General features: G+C 43.8%; 6 protein-coding genes and 1 non-coding gene across 7 annotated transcripts; 3 read left to right on the forward strand and 4 right to left on the reverse strand.

Moving 5' to 3' along the window:
• The first annotated feature begins 308 nt into the window (after positions 1 to 308).
• Positions 309 to 2,433, forward strand: BYT42DRAFT_641575 (uncharacterized protein). The gene is made up of 9 exons (XM_051572557.1): positions 309 to 347; positions 423 to 533; positions 598 to 682; positions 797 to 837; positions 899 to 1,171; positions 1,249 to 1,574; positions 1,656 to 1,933; positions 2,012 to 2,157; positions 2,243 to 2,433. The coding sequence occupies exons 2-9, from the start codon at positions 504 to 506 to the stop codon at positions 2,423 to 2,425; spliced, it is 1,362 nt and encodes a 453-aa protein (XP_051426974.1). The 5' UTR covers positions 309 to 347; positions 423 to 503; the 3' UTR covers positions 2,426 to 2,433.
• Positions 2,434 to 5,406, reverse strand: BYT42DRAFT_555348 (uncharacterized protein). The gene is made up of 9 exons (XM_051566653.1): positions 4,883 to 5,406; positions 4,735 to 4,792; positions 4,603 to 4,609; positions 4,378 to 4,533; positions 4,234 to 4,293; positions 3,935 to 4,147; positions 3,736 to 3,862; positions 3,014 to 3,597; positions 2,434 to 2,928 (listed from the first exon to the last, which is right to left on the reverse strand). Exons 1-9 carry the CDS (start codon positions 5,347 to 5,349, stop codon positions 2,570 to 2,572), a joined length of 2,031 nt encoding a protein of 676 aa, XP_051426975.1. The 5' UTR covers positions 5,350 to 5,406; the 3' UTR covers positions 2,434 to 2,569.
• A 149-nt stretch (positions 5,407 to 5,555) lies between these two features.
• On the forward strand, positions 5,556 to 7,384 carry BYT42DRAFT_555350 (uncharacterized protein). Its single transcript, XM_051566654.1, has 4 exons — positions 5,556 to 6,002; positions 6,103 to 6,540; positions 6,605 to 6,719; positions 6,784 to 7,384. The coding sequence occupies exons 1-4, from the start codon at positions 5,676 to 5,678 to the stop codon at positions 7,311 to 7,313; spliced, it is 1,410 nt and encodes a 469-aa protein (XP_051426976.1). The 5' UTR covers positions 5,556 to 5,675; the 3' UTR covers positions 7,314 to 7,384.
• Positions 7,385 to 8,638: 1,254 nt separating this feature from the next.
• On the reverse strand, positions 8,639 to 9,971 carry BYT42DRAFT_555356 (rac protein). Its single transcript, XM_051566655.1, has 4 exons — positions 9,797 to 9,971; positions 9,525 to 9,596; positions 9,264 to 9,444; positions 8,639 to 9,191 (listed from the first exon to the last, which is right to left on the reverse strand). The coding sequence occupies exons 1-4, from the start codon at positions 9,829 to 9,831 to the stop codon at positions 8,901 to 8,903; spliced, it is 579 nt and encodes a 192-aa protein (XP_051426977.1). The 5' UTR covers positions 9,832 to 9,971; the 3' UTR covers positions 8,639 to 8,900.
• A 6,928-nt stretch (positions 9,972 to 16,899) lies between these two features.
• On the forward strand, positions 16,900 to 16,970 carry BYT42DRAFT_t21. Its single transcript has one exon. It is a non-coding gene; the product is annotated as a tRNA-Gly (tRNA).
• Positions 16,971 to 17,265: 295 nt separating this feature from the next.
• Positions 17,266 to 19,014, reverse strand: BYT42DRAFT_490583 (isocitrate lyase; the record flags this gene model as incomplete). The annotated part of the gene is made up of 3 exons (XM_051564009.1): positions 17,266 to 17,596; positions 17,679 to 18,369; positions 18,432 to 19,014. The coding sequence occupies 3 exons, from the start codon at positions 19,012 to 19,014 to the stop codon at positions 17,266 to 17,268; spliced, it is 1,605 nt and encodes a 534-aa protein (XP_051426978.1).
• Positions 19,015 to 19,074: 60 nt separating this feature from the next.
• BYT42DRAFT_555364 (peptidase M16C associated-domain-containing protein) lies at positions 19,075 to 23,542 on the reverse strand. The gene is made up of 17 exons (XM_051566656.1): positions 23,250 to 23,542; positions 23,083 to 23,182; positions 22,857 to 23,009; positions 22,729 to 22,787; positions 22,484 to 22,658; positions 22,273 to 22,416; positions 22,161 to 22,219; positions 21,970 to 22,109; positions 21,811 to 21,865; positions 21,643 to 21,747; positions 21,474 to 21,566; positions 20,955 to 21,401; positions 20,766 to 20,877; positions 20,550 to 20,692; positions 20,122 to 20,454; positions 19,607 to 20,034; positions 19,075 to 19,530 (listed from the first exon to the last, which is right to left on the reverse strand). Exons 1-17 carry the CDS (start codon positions 23,466 to 23,468, stop codon positions 19,347 to 19,349), a joined length of 2,949 nt encoding a protein of 982 aa, XP_051426979.1. The 5' UTR covers positions 23,469 to 23,542; the 3' UTR covers positions 19,075 to 19,346.
• Between the last annotated feature and the right edge of the window lie 228 nt (positions 23,543 to 23,770).

Here is a 23,770-nt window from a genome sequence, read left to right on the forward strand (position 1 = left end):
TTACAGACAAAGTCACAACTACGAAACTGAAATCAAGAACTCTTGATGACTCTGCTCACTTTTCAGCACAACAATAATGAAAAACGTATTACAGTATTCCGTTATCTTATCCTCAACGTTAATGCCTCTCCCTCGTTGTCGCTTCCGGCATCAGCTAAATCAAAGAGCACAACTAGTCTACTTGAACTGTGGTCAAAAAAAGTTGAATAAGGATGGCAGGCCGATTTTTGCTAGATGGTCCGCTCCATCTCAGACTTGTATCAAAAAGGTTTTTATCAATCAGCCTTTCTTTTTATTATGATGCATAACGCAATCTTGATAGTATACGCGTATATCTACGAGGGATTGTAATCAATGATCTTAAATTTTGAAAAATTTCGCATGATATGCCTCAGCTGAGTTGTTTTTGTATTTCTCCGCAGAGACCAGAGCTTTGATTTTTCACACTGTTGCATGTGCCCTTTTAAACTGTATACCTACCTTGCTTCTGTATTAACCTTATCATGTCTACAAAGGAAGCACCTGTCAATGCTGTAAGTTGTTCTCTCTCGTTTCCGATTGCTCACATGGCTCATGTTTCTAATTGTCTCGTTGCAGGGTCACGCTTATGCCAATGCGGCAGAAGAATATGAAGACAGGGAGAATTGGACACAAGCCATAGAAGCCCATCAACATGCAGCAGGTAAAAAGTGATATTATCGACGAAATCGTTTGTTATTACTGACTTGTGGCATTTTTTACGATCATTCCACTCTTCTTGTTCCACATACCTACGCATACATATTTGCATATATAGAACAATTCCAAAAAGCAATTGACGACACCCAAGATCCAGAAGTGAGTCGACACCCTATGAGAGTACAAAGGCGGCGTGAAATACTTACCAAAGTCAAGTTAGGCACGAAAAACCTTGCAATTACTTACAGCCAACCACACCCGCAAAATCAAGGACATTCAACGCCGAATACAATTCAAGCGGCAAATGGAACGAACATCCCCTCCGCCTCCTGTGCATGCGGTGGGAAATACCGGCTATAAAATGACCAATGCTTATTCTGATATGAACGGATTACGGAACGCTTTACCCGATGGTAAGCTCTTTGCTTCTAGTAAGCAGCAATTAATGGCCTCACTTAGTGTGATGGGAGGATCCTACGCCGTGCTTTCCACTGTAGGTAACTCGTTGTACTTTCTTTCTGATGAAAAATCCTCAGCAGTCGTATATTCACATTTTGTTATTTTTACAAGGATGATCAAGACGATTCTGATCCGTTTGAGAAATTTTGGGAGGTGATTTTGCGCATGTTGGGCGGCAAATCGAATCCCGTCGCTTTCACGTCGGCTCCCATCGATGATGACGATATTCCAACCCCTCTTTCCAAAGCGGAAGACGACGGTTCCAACTGCGACGCCAATGGCGATGACGACTTGCTACATCAACACATGCTCGATTCCTATTACGTTATTCCTGTTGATGATAATGACGGTTCCGACACTCGGCCATCGGGAAAAAACAAGAGTCAACTCGACACACAAAAACCGGCCAATGCAAATACATCGAGCCACGAATGCCGGTAAGTTGACTCAACCGGTTGCGTAAAACATCAGGTCACACCAGTCCATTGTATATTCATCTAGGTATTCATGGCTGTTAGAACGCTGGAAGAATACGCGGCGGAAAACGGGCGATTAAAAGCCAAGATTGACCAATTGACGCGGCGAATACAACGCTTGGAAAAAACGGAAGCTGAAAGCAATATGTTGAAAAGCAGTTTTATTCAGTTTCGAAACGATGTTCAGAAACAAGCCCAGCGGATCATGCAAACCCAAGATGCCAACTTGCGATCCTCCTCCGCCATCTCACTCGCCGCCAGCACCAACGCTCGTTTCCCGCCGTCCATGATGGCCAACAACATGATCCATTCTGATCTAGGTACGTTCAATATTTTCTAGCGAAAAAAAGTGGATTGCTTTGATACATTTACAGTAAGATAATCATCGGAATGTGTAGTATTCCGTATTAAAGAGTTGGAGGAAGAGAATCGTCAGCTCAAAGCCCGGAATGAAAAGCAGGAAGGACTAATGAAGAAATATCGCGAACGATGGGAAAAACTAAAAGAGAGTGCAAAAAAACGAAGGCAGCCGCTATCGGAAGAGGTAAGAAACTCACCTTAAGTGAATCCTGAAGTATGTGATGTAATAAAAAGAAGATGGTCGCTAATCATCCATGCTGCCGTAACAGGCTGCTACGGCTGCTACCAGCAGCACTTCTTCATCTTCGGATGCTTCAGGAAGCAAGCCTCCAACACTGCTAAGAACCCTGGCGCAACAACAACAGCCGCCGACTTCATCCTTACAACTGTCATCGACTAATCATTCTCATCGGTCGAATGTAAATATGCTTGGCAGTGGAAGGAAATCTTGAAAGACGGACGTTTTTTATTTATATCAAACCAGTTTTTGATTTTACTAAAATCTGTTTATATTCGTACATGTTTTGGTTTCTTGAATTGGGGCTTTGTGATTGGTTTCTTTTTTACAGACATTTGTTCACTAAACAAAAATTATTCTAAGGATTGTAGTTGTATTTCTGGATCCAGAAATCGCACACTTTCTTGCTGTCGCCAATTCTGGAGTTTCTTTCATAAGTATTTTCAACATCCAAGAGACCTTCGCTGCATACACGCGAATTGGTCAATTCATTGCACATGAAGAGCCATGAAGTCGCGTTCCAAACCGTGAAATATTCTTCGGTTAAAAGCTCGAGCGCAGCTGAGCTCATACGTTCGTGCAACTCGCGATCCTGCATCAATTCATACAGCTTATTGGCCACGCCTTTCACGTCGCCAATGGTCACCAGGAATCCCGTCACATCTTCGCGAATCTGCAGAGGAATACCACCAGCTCGGTAAGCAATCACCGGCACACCTGTAAATCAAACAAGAATGTGAAATGTAAAAAATGCGATCCATGAGTAAAATCCAATGGATTGATACTGAGATCAAAGACTTACCCTTTTGGAAGGCTTCAGTGACCTTGACTTCGAAACCTTCTCTGTGGGACAACTGAAGTGCAATGTGAGCTCCGCGTAACACCATGTTGAGCAACTGATCGCAAGCGGGAAGACGAGCAGCGATAATATCGGTAGCAATGGAAGCAAAAGGAGGCGAATTAATGACTTCGTGAGTTTGTTCATAGATGATGGTACCATCGGGATCGTCGATGCTACCGTGGCCACAAATGATCAGTTGAGGAATGCGGTATTCTTCGACTCCTTCCTTGTCCATGCGTTCGCGCAGTAAGCGATAAGCTTCAAGCACATCCGGAATACCCTTGGAAGGATCAAATCGCGCCACTTGAGTGATGTAGGGACGTTTCCAATCGACTTCATTGGCACCTTGGTCCACACAGATACGGTTAAACACGGAACGGTAGTAAGTCACACACCATCCTGTCAATTCCTTGTTCAGCCCATCCAAAGGATCCGTGGCGGCAGGTAATAAAACGACATTGCGACGAGGCACCACGTCCGGAACAAAGTTTTGAATCGGATGAGCCACAAATAGATCGGCATATTTGATGAATTGCCACAAGAAACTATGGTATTTTTGGGGGGTGGGGGAGGGTTAACAAGGGAAAAAGAAAAAGAAAGCAAGGGTTTCTGATTAGCCAAGTCCAAAAAAGGGTGGGTCTTTTTTTTTCACTGCCAAGAAAGTGAAACTTTTTGCCACTTACTTCCATGTTTCAGCCTGTGGGCCGTCGGGATAATCACGAATCAAATCCGCTCGAATCTCGATATGCGAACGGAAAATAATACGTGTATTAGGGCTGCATCGCTTAATATGAGGGATAATACCGCACACTGCAAAACAAGAGATGATTAAAGATTTCGGCAGCATGCTCCAATTACGTCATATAAAGAGACAATTTTTACCTTGAGGATCGTCAATAACGATGACATCCGAGTTTCTCAAGGGACCTTTCTCGTCGCCCCAGAATCTGTTCACGTTGTCGTTGGACCAGTCAATGAAGGTCTGCTTATCTTCGGCCGTCAGGCGCACATTGGGAGCCGCCACACCTTGCAATACATTATGGAATTTGCGTTTGGTGATATCAAACACCTCAGGCTTGGGACGCGCCACATACCCTATGTAAAATTTGAACCCGGATGAATTAGAAGCGCCCGGCCACGAACTAGTAGGAACGTCAAGTAAAGAAATAAAGAAAACTTACAGTGCACTTTGATTCCGTTAAGGTTCAAAAAACGCAGTAAAGCATGTCGCATCAAAGCCACTAGATAACAACGACGACAAAAAGAGAAACGGTGAGATGTCCGAGCTTTAAAATAATGACACATTTAAGGGTTTTTATACATACCACCACCACCTTGAGGTGTAGAATTGAAAAAGGAAACACGAAGATTCCTGTTCTTGAAAACCTGGGAGATTTCGCTCCAGACTCTCCATGTCTCGGCTTTCACTGATTCCTTATAATCCACCAAGTCCACCAAATGGATAATATTATTAAAATCGACTAGATCGCCAAGGAGATTCCGTGAGTATGATATAATACTTCATCCATGACAACGGGTATATAAATTACCTTCCACCTAAAATGGTTATGCCGGGGGAGAGGAGATTGAAAAAATTGAAAAAAAATAACGGTTGGAAATTACGTTAATGTCAGCTCACACAGTTGCCATAAAGAAATTAATAAAAAAAATTATTTTCTTACCTCATGACGATAGCCAACCGAGATTCTGGGAAGGTTTCCTGGATATTGAGGACTTATCCTGTAAAAACAAAGAGGAAAAAATTGCATGGGTGTTCAATATGGATGGATTCCACGTCAATGGCACATTTTTTCTGGATCGTTGTCTTACCACATCACGGCCTTGCGAACGGCGGCACTAGCGCGTTCATCTGACGTATCGCCGTGGGTTTGCACTCGGAAAGGAATGGCATCAAATTCTCTCCAGAAATCACTCATGGCTGAGTGCTCGGGTTTGTCTTCATCTCGGATGTATTGCTTTGCAATAAGATAAGAGCAGGCAATTAACTGGACTTTGTAATGCTGCGAGGTGGCAAACAGTTTGACCACTTTCTTCAATTCTTCCAATGCTTCGCGTACACATTCCTTCTTATCCAGACCTTCCTTGTGGTCGGCGAGGTGACCGCTGTAGTAATCGGTAGTGTAAGCACCGTCATGGACACAAATGGAATAGATGGATGAACTAAGGTCTTCCGAGACTTCGACATCCAGACCCAGATACACGGGCTGTGGGATGTGAGCGAGTGAGAATCGACGTGCTGGAGCTACAAAGGGTGCTTCGTCAGGAGTAGGTGGCATAATACGCAGATAAGAGAAATGAACAAGGAAGAAGAAATGAACAAAAAAAAATCGCGCACAAAACTGTTGAAAACGTCATTTAATCTTTATTTGCAATGGGTTTTTCGGGTTAGAAATTTTTGCATGATTCTTTTATTCTATGATTTCTGATTGGCCAACACTCGACAACGTGCTGTAAAATATTATCCAACTTGGGAATGGGGCCAGAAAAACATAAAAATAAGTCGTGTGGCAAAATTTCCTTTTTATAGTTTTCCTTTCTGTTTTACGCTTTTTGGAAACGCTTTTTTTTTATCTGATGATTCTCACTATTGATTATTGTCTGTATGGGAAACGCAATCACACTTCATCATCTAAAGGCCGAGCCCAAGTCAGCGACAGACAAGATAAAGGACTCTGTTAAGTCTAAACCGCACCTACCACGGGCCAAATCAATAAGGGCTAAGCAGATCCTTCGGATTCCCACCAAATATATCAAGACCACATCGTCTTCAGAACGGACGGCTACTGAACCAGTGGCCTTGGACCCATCTGGAGGTCACAACATTGAGCCAGAACAGAATGTCATTATTGACGGAAGACGATATCAGGCTCTCAATACCAGATATGCGTTACCCAATGATCTTGAAGAGCAAGATCGTCTGATTCAGGCGGTAAGGTTTTTCGTCTGAGCATTTTTATTTGTTTGTTTCTTTGTCAATATCGTTTGATTGGATGTAACAATTTTCATAACTCCTCGTACGATCCCTTTAGCATTTTATGCTCAAGCGTTGCTTTTCCGGCAACTTTTCAGCACCTGTGCATGATCTATTGTCTCAGACTTTGACAGTTTCATGGGATGCTTCCAATGGCAACGACGAAGAACGCCGATGTTCCGCTGATACTCAGTTATCATCGGCTACGAAACGAACTACATCCACGCATACTAATTGGGTCCGTCGTACTGAACCGGCTTACGTGCTGGACGTGGCCTGTGGTACGGGCGTTTGGGTGTTAGAAATGGCCACCGATTATCCTATTACTCAATTTTATGGCATTGATTTATCCGTCCAATATCCACTCGATATCAAACCTGCCAATGCCCATTTCATTCAAGCCGATGTCACTCAAGGCTTGCCTTTCGAGGACAGTCACTTTGATTACATTCACATGCGAATGACCTACAAGTGTTTTTCCCGGGATGAATGGACGGTAGGGCAAAAAAAAAATCTCTATCAGGCTCCACGGAACGGGTGATTCATTTTTTTTCAACTAGATTATCGTCAAAGAAATTCGGCGTGTTTTGAAACCAGGAGGCTATGTAGAATTCCGTGAAGTGGACCCCATCATGAAAAGCGTCGGCCCTACAGGAAAAAAATTATTAGCACCATGTAAGTTCTTGATGGAAAGCTTTTCCCATGTATGATGCACTCTAATTTATTGAATTGTGCTCAGTTGCCGAAGCGTTTCTAAAAGGCTATGGTGTGGATGTGAACTGGGCTCAGTACATGTGTGACTATCTGTGCGATGTTGGCGGCATGACGGATATCCACCATGATATCATTTCGGTTGGGTTTCCGACAGAGGGACCGGAGGGGGCTTTGATTGAAAAGGTGATTCGTCTGACGTTCCAGAGTTATGGCAAGATTTTCGCCGAAGCTTGCCATTTTCCCAAAGACCAATTCTATCGAGACATCGATCAACTCATGAAAGAGGTGTATGAATACAAGTCTTACTACAATTATTACTTGGCGTGGGCTCGAAAACCACTGATTGAAGATAATCATTCGTCCCTTCATCGCCTCATTTCCACCGAGAACCCTAAAAGGCCCATACCAAGACGCTGGCCCTTGTCGTCCGATTTATCAATCACCTCCATCATCGATGGGGTTACCATTCCTACTCAGAGCGAGCCAAATTTAGTTGAAGATCCAGCATATGCAGAACAGGACATTTTGCATTTCGCTCATGGCTTTGAAGAATGATACCATTTTGTAAAAACAAATAAAGATTGCAATCTCCTTGAAGATCTTTCCAGGATTTTTTTTATAGTGACGACTCTTACAAAATGGATGAGTGATTTATTGAATGGAGGCATATTTCTCGTTGACCATCCTTTTACCATTGCTTTTTGTCATTATTGATAAGCTAAATGATCAGACTGTAATTTTCAATAGCCTCATTTATCCTCACATACGTTTCTTGTTTTTGTGTCATTTTACTTTACAGCGTTTTTCCCTTCAAACGCTATTGCTTCCGTTTTTCATCAGGAAGCAGGATTAGCTGGCGGAAATGGCTGGGATCAAGCTTACTGTAGCTGATTGCATCAGTTGCAATTTAATAGTAGATTTTCTTACCACTGCTACACAGGCGCTGAACTGCAGCACTTGCTTGCAAGGGTCTGATGACAGATCAGCTTGATTAGCTTGATAAACATTGAGAAAGCGTTATTTGAGCCTGGGAACTCTACAAATTTCATTTGGAGCGTCGTATAAGATACTGTTCTGCTACCTGAAGTTTGAGCGTAAACGGGGCAACAGCATGGATCCATTTCTAGTTTTCCTTGGTTCTTGGTAAAATCACACTCAGACAATGATGCGACCAAATTTCGCACGTGCATCTAAGAAATCAGATCGTCGAAGTTTCCAAATTTAGCATTCTGAGACTCATTGATCCTTTCCGCTAATGATTTGTTGTTTCCTTTTGATGCAAGGTTCGCTGGACACGCATCTTCAGCACCACATGACAAAAGAGTAGCTCTTGAAAGCACGGGACAGCGCGTGCAATGCCACACTGATCTGCATATTTGTCAGAATTGTTTGTTACCATGAAACAAGGAAAGCATCTATCGTGTGCCCGTCCTGCCTCGATCATGGTTTCTTTCAAAGTTCAGTGCCTTATCTGCGTTTTGTTACGATCTAGATCTCGATCTGCCCTCCATAGTCCATCTCTTCAATGGGCTACTATTTTCTGGAAAAGTTGTGTGCAACACATTAATGCAATACTAGTCAAACAAGCTGTCGCGTTTTTTCCTCTCTGAATAGGTGTTTGGAGATTAGGCAGGCTTATTGTACTTATAACGGACTTGCATTCTTTTTTTTTCCAGAAGCGCGAGATTCATTTACATGGTTGTGTTTCATGACGCTGTTTAAATTTTAAAAAATTTCTGCGTTCCAAAAAAATCGCGGAGTTGGCGGCCGATTGCGTGTGTGTGGAGCTTTTTTTTGCACTTGAATGTCAAAGCACGATCCTAAAATGATCCTCAAGCGCAGAAAATAAAAAGACGGATCATGAGAAAGACTTGCTCCCAGTAGTTCCCTTGACAGTCAATAGCGTTAAATAAAAAGTTATTACTGGCCAGAAGCCCAATCGTAAAAACACTGGCAAAACCAAATTCGCTTTGACTGTTTTTGAGGAGTTTTCTTTACTTTCTCTTGAAGATTATCACAATAAAAAAAATGGGAGAATGAAAAAAAAGAGGGTCGAGAGCTAGAATCTCATAGGTGGGATGAAGCCGTATGTCTTCTTTTTGGTGGGTTTTTTCTCTTTTATAATGTATTCATTTTGTGTTCTTACAAAATCGTGCACTTCTTCTGTCTTTTGGGTGGCGGAGATGGGCAGAGCACGGCGCGAATAGCTTCGTCAAACACGTTTTTCAATCCTTTTTGTGTCAAAGCCGAACATTCCAAATATTTTACTGCGCCGATGTCTTTGGCCATTTGTAGACTTTGTGAATATGAAATCGGGGCCATATTCTTCTGACGCAGTTTCGCAATGGTTTCCGGATCCTCGCGTAAATCCAATTTCGTGCCTACCAAAATCATTGGTGTATTTGGTGCGTGATGGCTGATTTCAGGATACCACTAGTAAAAAAAAAAGCGATATAACATGAACAACGACATGGCTTGATCCCAAAAAAGTCAAATAAATAATACCTTTGTCTTCACGTTTTCAAAGGAAGGTGGACTGACGAGTGAGAAACAAATCAAAAACACATCGGTTTGTGGGTATGATAAAGGACGCAATCGATCATAATCTTCTTGACCCGCTGTATCCCAAAGACCAAGATTGATAGGTTTGCCATCCACCATCACATTGGCCGAGTAGTTGTCGAAACTATAGCAATACATAGTCTCCCAGTCAGCCAGTTGTCCTGTTCAGCATTGTCATGGTTTTTTCTCGTTTTGCTCTCTTACACTGTAGGAATGTATTCTCCAGGAAAGGCATTGGTCGTATATGAGATCAATAAACAGGTTTTACCGACGGCACTGAAATGTCGAGCGAAAGAAAAAGGAAACCACGCGAAAAAAAAAAAAATAGGTTAATATCATCACTCAGATGACGTTCATGGTCTTTTTTTTCCCCAAATAGCTCGTCATCTCGGGCAAGTCGACTGACATGATACCCAAGTGTCGTTTGCTATTGCCTTTTGACGTGCATAGACTCTTTTACTCGAGATGGTACGTACCCGTCTCCAACAACAACACACTTGATTGCTTGCATGGTTTAATAAAAGTTATCCTGCAATCGGTGGATTCAAGATGCGAAAGGACCAAAAAAAGGAAAAAAGAGAGTCAACTTGTAAGGAGGTCGCAAACGATGTTAGTGGTCCGCTTGGGGAACCAACCCATTGTTGCGTGACGGTGGATTTGGAGTCTTTGATTCAGTCGCCGATCGTCGCGTCTTCTAGGATCTGTGTCCATCAGATAAAAATCTGACAAGCAACTCGAAGCAAGGACTCACTTGAAATACTTATTCAAAAGATAGAAGGTAGAACAAAAATTTTGTACAATTTTACAAGCAACCAAATGTCTCGGTCTCTCACTGTAAAAGCAACAAGGTTCATTTCAACAGAGGAAAGAGAAACTGTAGGGCAACAGAAACGCCAGTCGGACTATGGCGCTACCCTGTTGTCCCAAGTATGATTTAGCCAAGGCACGGCTTACATGAAGTCTTATGCTGCACAATTAACAGTATATAACATTGCAAGACATCAAGAATGACCAGCAACACTACGACACACCAAAGAAGCAGAGTCGGACAGACAACTGTATTCCTCGTTGCTCGAAGAAAAATACAAGCAAATCAAATACTTTAAATCGGCGATTTTATACCGCACCGTAACGAATTCTCGCTAAAAACACAGAAAAATAACTATACTGGAAACAAGTATTAACAAAACACCATTTAATTCTTGCATGGATTATAGAAAATCATGACGAATCGGATGAAAATTGATATAACAACAACAAGTAGCTGGTATACCATAATAAATGATTAAAGGCCACCATAATTTTTTATCAGATACCGCTGCATTAACAGATATGCTGATAGAATCGCGCAAATCTGCGCAAGCACCAGGGCCAGGACATCGCCTTTGGTTTTAAAGAGGACGCATCAAATGCTACGAAGCTGATTGGCAGAAACGGAACCAAAGGCGTCACAACGCAGTCACAGTTGTAATACGCATAAGTTGTTTCGCTCAAATTTTCATGATACGGGCAAGTGGCTGGCGATTAAAGAAGAACGAAAATAGGGATCGGGGAATGAGTGGTAAGCGATAGAGCCCGCGGTACAGATATGATCAAGGTAAAATAAAACAGTGAAGGTCGTTGCACGGGTTCCGCCTTTCCGCAAAATATACGATCAGTACCGTTCTGACAATACTCCTTATTGCCGTTCTGATACTGCAATCCAAGTATATTTCCGTGACAGTCAAAGTCGATATAATGTTAGAAATAGGGTCGTCAATAAGTCTGCTGTCAGCACGAAATAAACGTAAGGCCCCCAAAAAAATAGATCTCCAAGAAGAGTCGATTTATTCACAATGCACGATCAATTCGATTTAAGCTAAAATTTACATTCGCAAATTCCGGGTCGCATGCCGGACAGCCAACTCCGGACCAATATTTTAAAGGCCGACCGGAACATCCACAACAGGCCGCATCATCTCCTCCCCCACTTGAACCGGTCGCCGTCAAAAAATCGGATCAATCCTGTCGGGTACGCTCAATCCAGGAACGAAATTGCTGTTCTGCCATTCTTGTTAAAACGTCAGGAACCATGGACTCGTGGGCCTTGAACGGTATGAGCATGTCTCCGGATACCGGTCCTTTCAATCGCAATTGTTGGGGTCCTTCCAAATAGTATGTCCCGTTGTGATTCGCCTTGATGACCGTCATGGGGCCAATCCATTTGTCAGCTAACTTCCCAGGGGGGCGGGTGTCCTTCATGAGCAATTTATCACCGATTTCGTATCTTCTTTGCATTTTGACAGTGCGATCGTATCGTTCTTTCGCCTTTCGTTGCTTGATTCTGGTACGCTTTCTTGCCTCGATCCGATCGTCTTCAGTCAGATGCTGGATGACCTTCATTCGGCTTAGTATTTCTTCGTCGATTTCTCCTTCTACGTAATCCATTCTGGGTGGTGGCCATGTAGCGGGGGTTCGCATTTCATATCCGTATAGGAGCATCCCTGGAGAAAATCTTGTGGCTTCATTCGGCATGGTTCGTACCGCTAATACGGCCGCTGCGAGATAATCGTCCCAGCGCTCGCGGTTGTCGTCTTCACGGGCAAGTTTCGCTAAGGCGCTCACAATAGTTCCATTCATTCTTTCGCAAAGACCGTTGACTTGTGGTCGATAGGCTGTGGTGGTGATGTGTCGACATCCCAAGCGTTGTAGAAATTCACCAACGTAGCCTGAGGTAAAGTTGCTTCCGCGATCAGTGAGTATGTATGTGGGAACGCCAAAATCCTTCACGACGCAATCGAATAAGAAGTTCGCGGTGGTTTCTTCTGTGATATTGGGAACGGCTGCAGCAACTAACCAACGAGTTAGATAATCAATAGCTACCAGTATATACTTGTTACCACGTTTGCTTTCCGTCATAGGGCCCACTGCGTCGCATCCTATCATGTAAAACGGCCTGGATGGTGAAGGTATAGGTCGGGCTTGTTCTCTTCTTTTTGGTTTTCCTGTAGCGCGAAATTGGCATGTTTGGCATTCGCTGACGAGTTTTCTTGTTCTTGCAAATAGGCCTTCGGCTTCATACTGTAATCGTATTCGTCTCCAAGTATTGTTGACTCCAAAATGACCTTCGTTATGTACGCTTCGGATAACGTCGTCGACATTCCCTTCGTGTAATATTTCTTGTGCAATCGAGCCGTCTTTTCGTTTTCGGTACATCTTTCCGTTGCTGATGGCTATCTTCTTGGCTTGGTTGCGTATTGTTCTCTTCATAGATTCCGTACAGTCCAATGGGTACCGGTTTTCGCTAAGGTAAAAATATAACGCAAGATATCGAGGGTATTCCATGTGTCGAAAAGAAATGTTTTTGTTGATGTTTTCCGGATACGTTTTTCTTCTTTTTTTTTTTTGTAGGTTTTCTTGGGAATTTTTTTTTTTTTTTTTTTTTTTTTTTTGTGTTTCGCTCGGTGTTGCATAATTCGCGCTGGATCTACGGTGTTGCATTTTCGTCGTGTGTGATCAACCGGGTGAAAGCATCAGCTGGATTCTTCTTTCCTGGGCGGTATCGGATTTCCATATTGTGCTCCATAAGACAAACTGCCCAATTCGTCAGTTTCGAAGTCGGTTTCGGGTTGTCAAAAATGAACTTCAGTGCGCGATGGTCGGTATACAGTACGAAATGTCGTCCAGCTAAATAATGTCGGAAGTAGTCGATTGCCCAGATGACTGCAAGAGCCTCGATGTGCGTAGCGGAATAATTGACCTCGGCTCCATGCAGACTCCTTGATGCGTAGCAAATAACCTTTTCGTCTTGTTCAGATCCATCCGGGGATTGTGACAAAATAGCACCAATGGCCTTAAACGATCCGTCGGTTGTCACGATTTGTACCTGATTGCGGTCTGCAAACGCCAGAAGGGGTGGATGGGACAAACACCATTTGAGCTTCTCGAAGGCTTCCTTCTGGCTCTGGCTCCATTCGAACTTCTTCTTCTTTCCTTGCAATTTCGTCAACGGTTTCGCGATCGTCGCATAATCGGGGATAAACTTTCGATAGTATCCCGCGGTTCCCAGAAAAGAGCTGATTTCATCCTTGTTTCGCGGTTCCTTCATCGCCAATACTTTCTCCACATTGCGTGTCATCGGTAAAAGTCCGCGATCGGAGACAACGTGTCCCAAATACTCAACCTGGTTCCGAGCGAAGCTGCACTTCGATCGTTTCAGTCGTAAATTTGCTGCTTCACATACCGTCAGTATCTGCTGTAAATGTTGTCGGTGCTCGTCGAGTGTCTTGGAATAAACGATGATATCGTCTATGAAAACATAGACGAACTTGCCAATATACGGGGCGAACAGGTTTGACATGAGCCGTTGGAACGTGGCCGGTGCTGACGTCAGTCCGAAGGGCATGACCATGAACTCGTAAGTACCTTTCTTCGTAACAAAGCCGGTTTTTGCGATCGAGTCGTCAGACATAGGTACTTGCCAATACCCACTTGCTGCGTCCAACGTGGAAAAGTACTTTGCACCACCTAGCGAATCCAGTAGCTCCTCGATGATCGGCAAAGGGTATCGATCCTTGATAGTGATGGCGTTGAGTTTCCGATAGTCTACGCATAGCCGGAGAGTACCGTCTTTCTTTTTGACGAACAAAATAGGTGATGTCCAAGTGCCACTTGATGGTCGTATAAGTTCCAATTCCAGCAATTCCTTCAATTCTTTATCTAACTGTTCCTCCTCTTGCCATGTCAGTCGGTACGGTTTGGAGGTGATCGGCGTTTCCGTATTCGTCGGTATGTGATGCTGCACGTCCGTTACACGACCGAGCCCCGCGTTTTCCACAAAACAATCTTCGTGACCAAGCAGTATTTCTTCGATTTCTTTCGGTATTTTCTCTTGTTCTTCTTTTCCGTCTTGTTCTTGAATTTGCGCTTCTAGCCGTTCTTCGGTATAGGTTTTCAGATCGTCGGCAGCCTTTCTACTCGCATACACAGCGAACGCTTCGACACTGTCTTTTTGTTGATCGTTATCTTCCATTATCTTCACCGCCAGTTCCACGTAACCTCTTCCCCGCTTCGTCGGTATAATCAGCTTTCCGTTCTTCACATGCTGCCGTATATCGTATTGTTTGAACCATGTATTACCGAGCAATATCAAGTTCGTTCGTCGATCGGTTACGACCATGTGTTCTCGTCGCAGTTTTCCGGCAATTCGTATTGGTACGGAGGTAACGATTGGGTAAGGGGATGAAACGTCGCCATGAACTGATTCTATCGATAACTTGTCCTTTGTTACTTTCAGTCCAAGTGCGTTGACAAGGTCTTGACTGATCAACGAGACTCCGGATCCGGTATCGAAGGTCGCTTCCAGTGGCTGGTCGAATATCGTGATCACACCACGTAACGGTGAACTCGCTTTCAACTTGTCGATTTCGTACGGATACTCGTACTCGGTATCATCGCTATCAGAGTCGTCTGCGTCGGAAAACTGTTCACTGTCTGAACCCCAAATACTTTCTTCTGAGTCGAACAAATAACTTGAGCTTGTGTCTGTGTCGAGGTCCGTTTCTCCGTTCTCGGCAGGTGTTGCCATATTGACCTCCATGGGCGCCGTCAATCTTTTTGGTGGTTGTCGTCCGTGAAAATATCGTATTCCGTCTTGAACGTCTTTTGCTGCACTCTTCGAAAGTGCGATCCAATCTGCCATACTTACGTTCGCTTGCGTCTCCTTGAGTTGATCCCATATTTTTCGCTCGCTTAATTCGACTTCCAACCTTCTTGGCGGCTTCCGTTTCGTAGTTTTTTTGACAGGTGTCTCCTTCGTAAGCGGCTTCGAAGAACTTGCTATCGGCGGGATAGGATCAGCGCGCCCTTTACCTTTCTTGGTTTGTCGTTCTTCTGCTGCTACGTCGGTGGAACTTGTCTGCGATCGAGTTCGTTTGTCTGCGGTATATACTTTAACGCCTTGTATCAAGCTGACATTCTTGACTTCGTCGGTTTGTTTCGTTGCACTAGTATCAGGACCAGGAGCTTCTTGATTGTTCCGGATGACAGTATCTCCCTCTACTGCCATCCCCGCTCTTTTCCCGAACTTCCTCCTTGGTCGTTACCGTTTGTTCGAATCGCCCGCGGCCTCATCGGTTCGGTGCATGCGGTCGATTTATGACCTTCTTTGTTACAGTTGAAACATACGAGCGGTACTCGTCTCGGTTGGGTCAGGTTAATACGTAACGCGCGGAATTCTTCAGTAAGGTTGTTCAGAGCGGACAAAGTGCTGGTCGTGCTCGTCGAATCGGATGGTAATACTGGCTTGTTTGTCGAGTTGTCGTCTACGTTATCGGTATTCTTGTTTTCTACTTCAGGAATTTCGCGGTGACCATATTTCTGTAACGCCATTTCGATACGTCGTGCTTGTTCTACAGCTTGTTCGAATGACTGAGGCTTGTCTCTCTCCTTTTCACATTCAAAGGCAATGGTGGCATGGATGGATTTCCAAAAGTATCGAATTTTTGTGCGTTCGTTCTTCTCCTTGACCAATGCTAGAAGTTCTTCTAAACGGTAAGCAATGTCGTCTACATTTTCGTGCGGTCGCTGTTTCATGTTGGAAATCTCTTTCCACCAAGTATCCTCCATTCCGTTAGAAACGTATCTGGCGATGAACATGGTTTCGAACTGGCTCCACGTAGTGACCGAATCTTCTTTTGCATCCCACCATGTACCTGCGCGTCCTCGCAAATGGGTACCTGCCATGATTAACGCCATTTCGTCGGTCATATTCGTACCTTTCTTGATGCGCTTCATAAGCCGCAACCACGCTACGGGATTCTCGTCTCTTGTGCCGAAAAATTTTTCTGGATTGGCAATAAAATTTGTGATGTCTTGAGTCATGCTCGCTTTTAGCGATAGAACCGGTTGCTGTTCTTCCTTGTTGACAACTGGCGCTTTTCCGCTTGGCAATTTTCCACTCGAATTCTCTCCAGTTGGCATATTCTGCGTTGCCGCACCGCGCCGTAGGATATTTTCTTTAATTCGTTCGGCGATGGCCTTTCCAGTTCGTTCGATGTCTTCTTGAGTTCGGGTGTCTGGTTCTTCCCTATTCTTGTTTGATGATGCCACTACGCCCAGCTTCTCCACCATAAATTGATACGGGCAAGTGGCTGGCGATTAAAGAAGAACGAAAATAGGGATCGGGGAATGAGTGGTAAGCGATAGAGCCCGCGGTACAGATATGATCAAGGTAAAATAAAACAGTGAAGGTCGTTGCACGGGTTCCGCCTTTCCGCAAAATATACGATCAGTACCGTTCTGACAATACTCCTTATTGCCGTTCTGATACTGCAATCCAAGTATATTTCCGTGACAGTCAAAGTCGATATAATGTTAGAAATAGGGTCGTCAATAAGTCTGCTGTCAGCACGAAATAAACGTAAGGCCCCCAAAAAAATAGATCTCCAAGAAGAGTCGATTTATTCACAATGCACGATCAATTCGATTTAAGCTAAAATTTACATTCGCAAATTCCGGGTCGCATGCCGGACAGCCAACTCCGGACCAATATTTTAAAGGCCGACCGGAACATCCACAACAGGCCGCATCATTCATCGGAGCGCGGATGGTTAAGTGGTATAATCTTCGCCTGCCACGCGAAGGGCCCGGGTTCGATTCCCGGTTCGCGCATCGCTTTTTGCTTTTTCCGCAAGTTTTTTGGATTTTTTTTTTTTATTTTATATAATTTTTTGTTTCTCGCACACAGATGTTTACTTCTCTTATATGAAAGAGAGAATTTAGTGCTATTTTGCGGGCAGAAAGTAGCAACGCAATAAAAAAGAGTGATACATATTAGGGCTCATTGCTTTTTATTTAACATCGCATTGACCTTTGGTTTTTTTTTTTTTTTTTTTTTTTTTTTTTTTTTTTTTTTTTTTTACAAATAAATTCAAGATAAACCAGACGACAATGCGGGAAGTCTTAGTTATTGTGTGAACTGATCTTCGGTAACTCCTTTGGCCATGGCGGCGGTGGTGGCAACACCACCCGTGACGAGTTTCATGAGTTCGTCTACGTAGTTGGCACCGGACCATTTTTGATGTTGAAGAACGTCGACTTGATGTTCGCGCTCTTTGCGTTGCACGTTGGCAACGTAGCCAAGCATTCCTTGCGACTTGAAACTCTTGGCAAACGTAGCGGTAGCGAGTGCATTCGCGTGCAGACCGCCTAAAGTGATGAATTGCCAAACAAATCCAAGCTGGCCCAGTTTTTCAATAAAGGATCCCATATCCGTATCCGTCAGACCTGCCGCATCCCTAGGGAAAAACCAAAAAAAAAAAAGAGGCCGGCTTAACTCAACTGTGATTCGTTTCTGTATAAGACGTGCTGTTACTGTACCAATTAAAGGAAGGCGACAGATTGTAGCATAAAAGAGAATGAGGGGATGCTTTTAAAACACCTGAAGCAAACTGTTCTGCTTGTGACAAGATTGGTTTTTTGGTCTCCATCCATAACATGTCTGCGTAGGGGCTAAAAGCAATGGAACGAGAGATGGCCGCTTCGGTACCGCCTTCATATCGATACAAGCCTTCCCGAGCACGGCACAGATCCCAATCCCAAAATATATCCACACCGTATGATTGCGCCACCTGGCGAGCTTCGGCATTTGATTTGAACTGGATTTTCGTCAAGAATTCAGCTGCTTCTCGTTGTTTGCCTCGTGCTCCAAGTTCGGCAGCTATCGCGGTACCGTAACGACATAATCCTGCTTCAGCTAACCAAGCATCCTCAATGGCTTGCAGTGCGGCTCCTGACTTGCCAGATTGCTCGGCCTGCATCATCACGGTGGCCAAAGGTGGAAGACGCGGATTGGTGGCGCCCACAAGGAATGCATGATCGCGGCTATCAATGTTGCTGGTGATCAGTGTGGCAGCTTCGGCATCCGTACGTGCTACAACCACATTCTCTACTCCCATAATATCAAATTGAGCTCGAATAGCTACAAGTCGGTTAATGTGTTCTGCCACCGGCACAAGCACTTTGCCAGCCATATGGCCACACTTTTTTGTGCTTGGAGATTGATCCTCCACTAAAACCATGGCAGTTAAAAAAAAGTCAAATCATGATAATCTATGAGAGCAAGATACATACCATGAACACCTGCAGCACCGCGTTCTACAAACATTTTTGCAAGTTTCATGACGGCCGTAACGCCTCCGTGACCCGTATCACCGTCGGCGATCATGGGTCGCAAGTAATCAATGACGGGCGTTTTGGCGCGTTCCTCCGGGGTCATGGCCAATCTTGCTTCGCGCTGCTTACGATCATGGAATAATTGAGCAAAGAAAAGATGTTCCACTTTGTTGGGGACCGTATCCATGGGATAATCAGCCAAATCCGGTCCAGGTTCATTGCTTGTCGATGCCGTAGATGAACACTGCCACCCGGATACATAGACCGTCTCCAAGTGAGGCGCCATTTGCGTGACCTGAACGGGATCCAGAGCCCCAAACGTGTGGGTGGTAGTGCCGTTCCGCTTATGGCTTTGCAACAATTGCCACAATTTTTTCGCTTGCACATTTGACCGATATTCCGTGGGGAAATTACCGCGTTTGGAAACAATGGCTTCCGCAGTATAAGGCCGCTTGACGTGTTGGAAGCGGGGAGATGACCACCACTCTTTGACGCGTTCAACTTCTTCACGGAAAGCAATTTCTTCAATATCCACTGTCATGTTTGCAATACCTCAAGAAAGCAAAGAAGAAAAAAGAATCTAAAACCTCCATAAATGTGGAAGCACACGTTATTTATACCTTTTCATTTCGTCGTGTACAAATTGAATATGTGGTATTCTGAGGGCGACGTCTCAGGAGCGAATAAAAATATGCAATGCACCAAATGTTTGGCGAGATAAAACTGAAAAATAAACGAAAATACTTCAACACTAATACATGTGATCATCTACAGAGAAAAAGAATGACAAGAAGACGGAGTCCTTGTAATTCGGTAATAATTATTTTCTTCGCCGTCATTTCAGCATGCAAAAAGCTATTTACAGAGCAATCTTTAAACATTTGTGGAAGTACTGGTGCGAATTTTCCATCCTTGGGCTTCAAGTTGTTGAGGTTCGGTAGGTTCTTTGCCGAGGACTGTCATGGAACAATTATTTTGTTCGATGGCTTCTTTCAGATATTTGTTGGCCACCCTGTGAACATCGTCTTGAGTGACATTGAACAGCTGTTCACGGCGTCTAGAGAATAACAAATTGACATAATATTAAGTACGGAGCAAGATATTACAAAGCGTAACGTAGCATGCAAACTTACTGTTGCTGCATATCGTAGGATACGCCGTGAATGAATTGCAGCATGCCTTCACTGGACACACTCAAAGGAGCGTCAATATTCTGAAAGATGGATAATTTCGCTTCAGTCATTTCCTGGTCGGTAAATTCGCGGTGACAAAGCCAGTCAAGGGCCGATTGGTAAGTCTTGAGCGATTGAAGATAGTTTGGATCACGGTAAGAATAGAATGAAAGAAGACCTTGAAGTCCAGCGTAAACAAGTCCGCCACCGTAGGCTCCGTTCTTTTCACGAATTTCGCGATGTAAATGATGGCTTGTCATAAGAGACGACAACACTTGCAATTTGGGGCCATCCACATGGGTGTATGGCACCCCACGTAGAGCCATGGATGTGAAATTCACGGAATACGGCAGAGAGAAGAATGTCTTTTGGAAGTTCTGCGCAAACACCTGTCGATCATGTGGTTTCCCATGTTAGTTCACAGCACTTGTTTTTTTTTTGGTGTCCATGGTTGCATGTTTGTTATGTTTACATACAGCTTCATTTGTGTCAAAGGAGGAAGAGGATTCCGTAGGTAAACTTTGAATGAAACTTGACAGAGCATCCGTATTGGCAGACACAGCATCCTCACCACAGGTAACGGCCATGCGCAAAGAAGGCTGATGCAGAACATTGGACGCGATCAGTTTAAGTTTGTCGGACACGGGCGACAAATCGTCCAGCGCAGCCAAATAGTTCATGAAATCAATTTGGCTCATGCCACCCGACAATTCACTGTAATGCATGTCAGGTGTCAATGAGGAACCGGCATAAGTTCGTGCATACACATGGCCTGAACCCACGATCGAATTGGCTAATGCGGACGCATTCTAAAAACAGGAAAAGGAAAACCATAACATCAGTATTTTCCTTTCCAGCATTCACAACTTCTCTCGCCTTTTTTTGTTGTTGTTAGTATACTTACTCCCATAATCAAGGTTTTGAGTTTCTTGGTGTCCTCAAAATTGGTTTCACGAATAAGCTTGGTAAATATGCTATACATTCTGTCCACGTTACGATCCAAACAGTTTCCGCCAAGGATAATTCCGTGTTCCGCCAGATCAAGATCTTTTCGACATTTGAAGTACATGAGTTGATGAGTTGATGCGTTGTCTTTTTTTCTAGCAAATATAGAACCTACCTGAATGGTTTGTCGAAGCGATGGGTGAAACGCTTAAACCACCGGTATAAAGACGAATATCATCATCAATGTCAGCCATTGTCTGTGATCGTGTGCCCAAGGAAAGTAATGCCTGCAGATTCAGAGGAAAATTTTTAAATATAAGAGATTCGATTGTGTTATGAGAACACCTAGCCAAAAAAAACTTACATCACAGAACAGGGGAAGATAGAGAGCGAGATCATCCGACATGGGAGGAAGCGTGCTGATGGCTTTGAAGTAAGTAACGCCATTGGTACTCGTTGTACGCCACTGAACAGGAAGATTGCATAAACCAGTATGCTCAAACACAAATCGTTTTTGTTTGGTAGCAATATCATTGAGGTGCAAGGTTGGAAGGCAGTCCAGACTTTCCACTTCATCCTGTTTGGCTACCAGGGCCTGGCCTCTCGCGACTATTTCCTTTTTATCTTCTGGGGTCAAAGCATGTATTTTTTCTTTCAGGCGTGATTGTTCTTCCTCGGCTATTTGTTTGGTGTATGTAGCGTCAGGTTGCATGACAAACGTCAGTGTGTGCGGATTGTTCAGTAAATAGCGATCAATACGACTTTCAAAAAACTGGCCATCGGCAAACTCTTGTTTGAACCGATCAATATGCTAATCCCGGCCGACGAGCCCTATCCATGAGTACCATTGTCGAATTTATCTGTGATACTCCATTAAAGTTACCTTGTTCACTTGCAATAACTCCATTGGATTCGCGCCATTCAACCAGTTGGAAGTGATACTGTTCATGATGCCCAAGCCGAATTTAGCCGTTTTCTATCAACATGACGCATGATCACCTTTATGATTAGTCCGATAACAACGACCAGAGCGTGTTTCTTCTTTGGCTTACATGCTTCTGTCCCAGTTCCATTTGATGAAGGATAGCGTCGATTCGCTTGACATCAAATCCGTCGCGTCTTACTTGCTCCAATACGGATCGAATTTCAGCTTGGACCTACACCATGTTAATCAGGTTCCTTGCTTGGAATGATCTAAAAACTTAGGAGCCAGAACTTACCTTGTCAATATCCTTATCATGTACGCCTTGCAGTCCGATGGATAGATAGCTTGACCTATCCGTATACACAGATAAAAGAAAAAGAAGGGAACCGGGTTTGTAAGTACGGTTGCCATCAATCGGGAGAACCGAAACAAGAGTCTTAATAATGATACGTACTTTGTAGTGCTACTGTAGCCTGTGTTCGGCGAGAATTCAGAGCCGAGGTTGGTGTCAATAAGTGCCTTGTACATCGGTGAAGCATGGCCATTGAGAAGCAAGCTTGACAATAGTTTCATTGCAAACGTTTCAAATACATCCTGGATATGATAATCAATAGATCATTCTAAAATTCTGCTGTTGGGCTTTACCTCTGTGTTATTGGCAAGGAAAGATAGTGATACTCTGTTTTGTTTATCTTCAGGTTTCACTAAACATAAGATGTTAGCATCCGGATATAGTAAAGATTGGCATGTTGCTTACTGGGATCAAGAGAACAGGTAGTGAATGATGCCCGAGGCTGATCCCAAGGATCTACGGTGCTCTTTGCGGCAGGAATCGATCTCCGTTTGTAGCCATCGAGCTTCTCTTGTATAGCTGCTAGATGATGCTCCAGAGGGAAGTTGCCTGTTCAAAAAACAAACGTCAATTGAGTATGTCTAGTACTTAGAATAAAACCGACTTAGTTTCGCACCATAGGTGTAAAATCTTGCATTGCTGGGATGATAGTAGGTATCATGGAAAGCTTTTAGCTGATCATAGCTCAAATTGGTAATATGACTAGGATCGCCTCCGCTGACGTGACTATAAGTTGTACCCGGAAGCATGGCTTGCTGTGACTGACGATAGAAAAGATAGCTTGTGTCCGACTACGAAGATAATGTACCTAAGTCTCTAGGTAGCTCCAAATACACCACGTATTCAGAAAAAGATGCTTACCGTGCGACCCTTCATTTCATTGTACACGACACCTTTGAACTTGATGGGGGTATTGGAATCTATCAAGATGAATAGGACAGTATTAGTCTCTGAGATTTCCTGCGATATGGTATTACTGTTTGTTTTACCGGCGGCTACATCATGTTCTAACCGCCATCCTTCTTGTGAAAAGTCGAGATAGGTTAATTTCGGGCAAAATACAGCATCCATATATATGCTTTGGAGATTAGCATAATCCGTCATATTGGTGGTAGCAAAGGGGTAAATCGTATAGTCACTGCCTACAAACAATGGAAGATTGGTAAGTACATCTTTTGAAGCTGTGTTTATCCACCTTTGATGGTGCTTCGTTACCGGTGAGTGCGTTCATATAATTGGCCATGCTTCGGTTTAGCATTTTGAAGAAAGGATCTCTCACTGGGTATTGCTGGCTTCCACACAGGGTCGTATGTTCCTTTTGATTCATTTTTAATCGGTTCAGTATTCTTTATTTTTCTTCTATATCGTATCGAAAGTCATACCAAAACGTGGGGGACACCGGTACTGTCGTTTACAGGTGTTTGGAATCCGACGGCAAACACATTGTTGGCATCGTCTCGATCGATATGCAAATGCTGAGCGCCTGTGGCTTCATGTTCCAAGAGAATCGCCGAAAGCTGTAACTCTGGAATGGTTTGTCGCTGCTGTACTCGGAATCCGTGGAGCGAGTCGCCTGGGGCTGTTCCTCGACGACGGATCATTAGGACAAGAGCTCATTGTCAAAGGGTGATAAAAAACACATATTCACTTACCGAGAGCAATAGAAGAATAAGTGCGCACATGGTGGTGGCGAAGAAGAGATCTCTGCGAACGAAGCAAAGAGGACAACATGTTGACTCGGTCAAGAGTTAATAACGGATTGCTGGTGATTTTTCTGCGCTGCGTACTCAACAAATTAAAGCGGGCTTCTGTTGTATCCGAAAATATACCCAAAAATCCACACCGCTGATACTCTTTTTTTTTTTTTCTTTTTCTTTGATATCCTTTGGCATTTTCAGTCGAA

Source organism: Radiomyces spectabilis, assembly GCF_025331425.1.
Source record: "Radiomyces spectabilis strain NRRL 2753 chromosome Unknown BYT42scaffold_2, whole genome shotgun sequence".
Taxonomy (NCBI): Eukaryota; Fungi; Mucoromycota; class Mucoromycetes; order Mucorales; family Radiomycetaceae; genus Radiomyces; species Radiomyces spectabilis.

Bases quoted from the DNA above. Each gene is read 5' to 3' on its own strand.
- BYT42DRAFT_641575 (XM_051572557.1), top strand. From the start codon at position 504: ATGTCTACAAAGGAAGCACCTGTCAATGCT. The intron at 1,172-1,248 runs GTAGGTAACTCG...TATTTTTACAAG, and splicing joins CCTACGCCGTGCTTTCCACT to GATGATCAAGACGATTCTGA. The intron at 1,934-2,011 runs GTACGTTCAATA...CGGAATGTGTAG, and splicing joins CATGATCCATTCTGATCTAG to TATTCCGTATTAAAGAGTTG.
- BYT42DRAFT_555350 (XM_051566654.1), top strand. From the start codon at position 5,676: ATGGGAAACGCAATCACACTTCATCATCTAAAGGCCGAGCCCAAGTCA. The intron at 6,003-6,102 runs GTAAGGTTTTTC...CGATCCCTTTAG, and splicing joins AAGATCGTCTGATTCAGGCG to CATTTTATGCTCAAGCGTTG. The intron at 6,720-6,783 runs GTAAGTTCTTGA...AATTGTGCTCAG, and splicing joins AAAAAAATTATTAGCACCAT to TTGCCGAAGCGTTTCTAAAA.
- BYT42DRAFT_555364 (XM_051566656.1), bottom strand. From the start codon at position 23,468: ATGATCCGTCGTCGAGGAACAGCCCCAGGCGACTCGCTCCACGGATTC. The intron at 21,748-21,810 runs GTAAGTTCTGGC...AACATGGTGTAG, and splicing joins ATGATAAGGATATTGACAAG to GTCCAAGCTGAAATTCGATC. The intron at 21,402-21,473 runs GTAACTTTAATG...GGCCGGGATTAG, and splicing joins AGTTATTGCAAGTGAACAAG to CATATTGATCGGTTCAAACA.
- BYT42DRAFT_555348 (XM_051566653.1), bottom strand. From the start codon at position 5,349: ATGCCACCTACTCCTGACGAAGCACCCTTTGTAGCTCCAGCACGTCGA. The intron at 4,294-4,377 runs GTATGTATAAAA...GTTGTTATCTAG, and splicing joins TACACCTCAAGGTGGTGGTG to TGGCTTTGATGCGACATGCT. The intron at 3,598-3,735 runs GTAAGTGGCAAA...AAAATACCATAG, and splicing joins CCACAGGCTGAAACATGGAA to TTTCTTGTGGCAATTCATCA.
- BYT42DRAFT_555356 (XM_051566655.1), bottom strand. From the start codon at position 9,831: ATGCAAGCAATCAAGTGTGTTGTTGTTGGAGACGG. The intron at 9,597-9,796 runs GTACGTACCATC...TCGACATTTCAG, and splicing joins TGTGTTGTTGTTGGAGACGG to TGCCGTCGGTAAAACCTGTT. The intron at 9,192-9,263 runs GTATTATTTATT...TTTTTTTACTAG, and splicing joins TTGAAAACGTGAAGACAAAG to TGGTATCCTGAAATCAGCCA.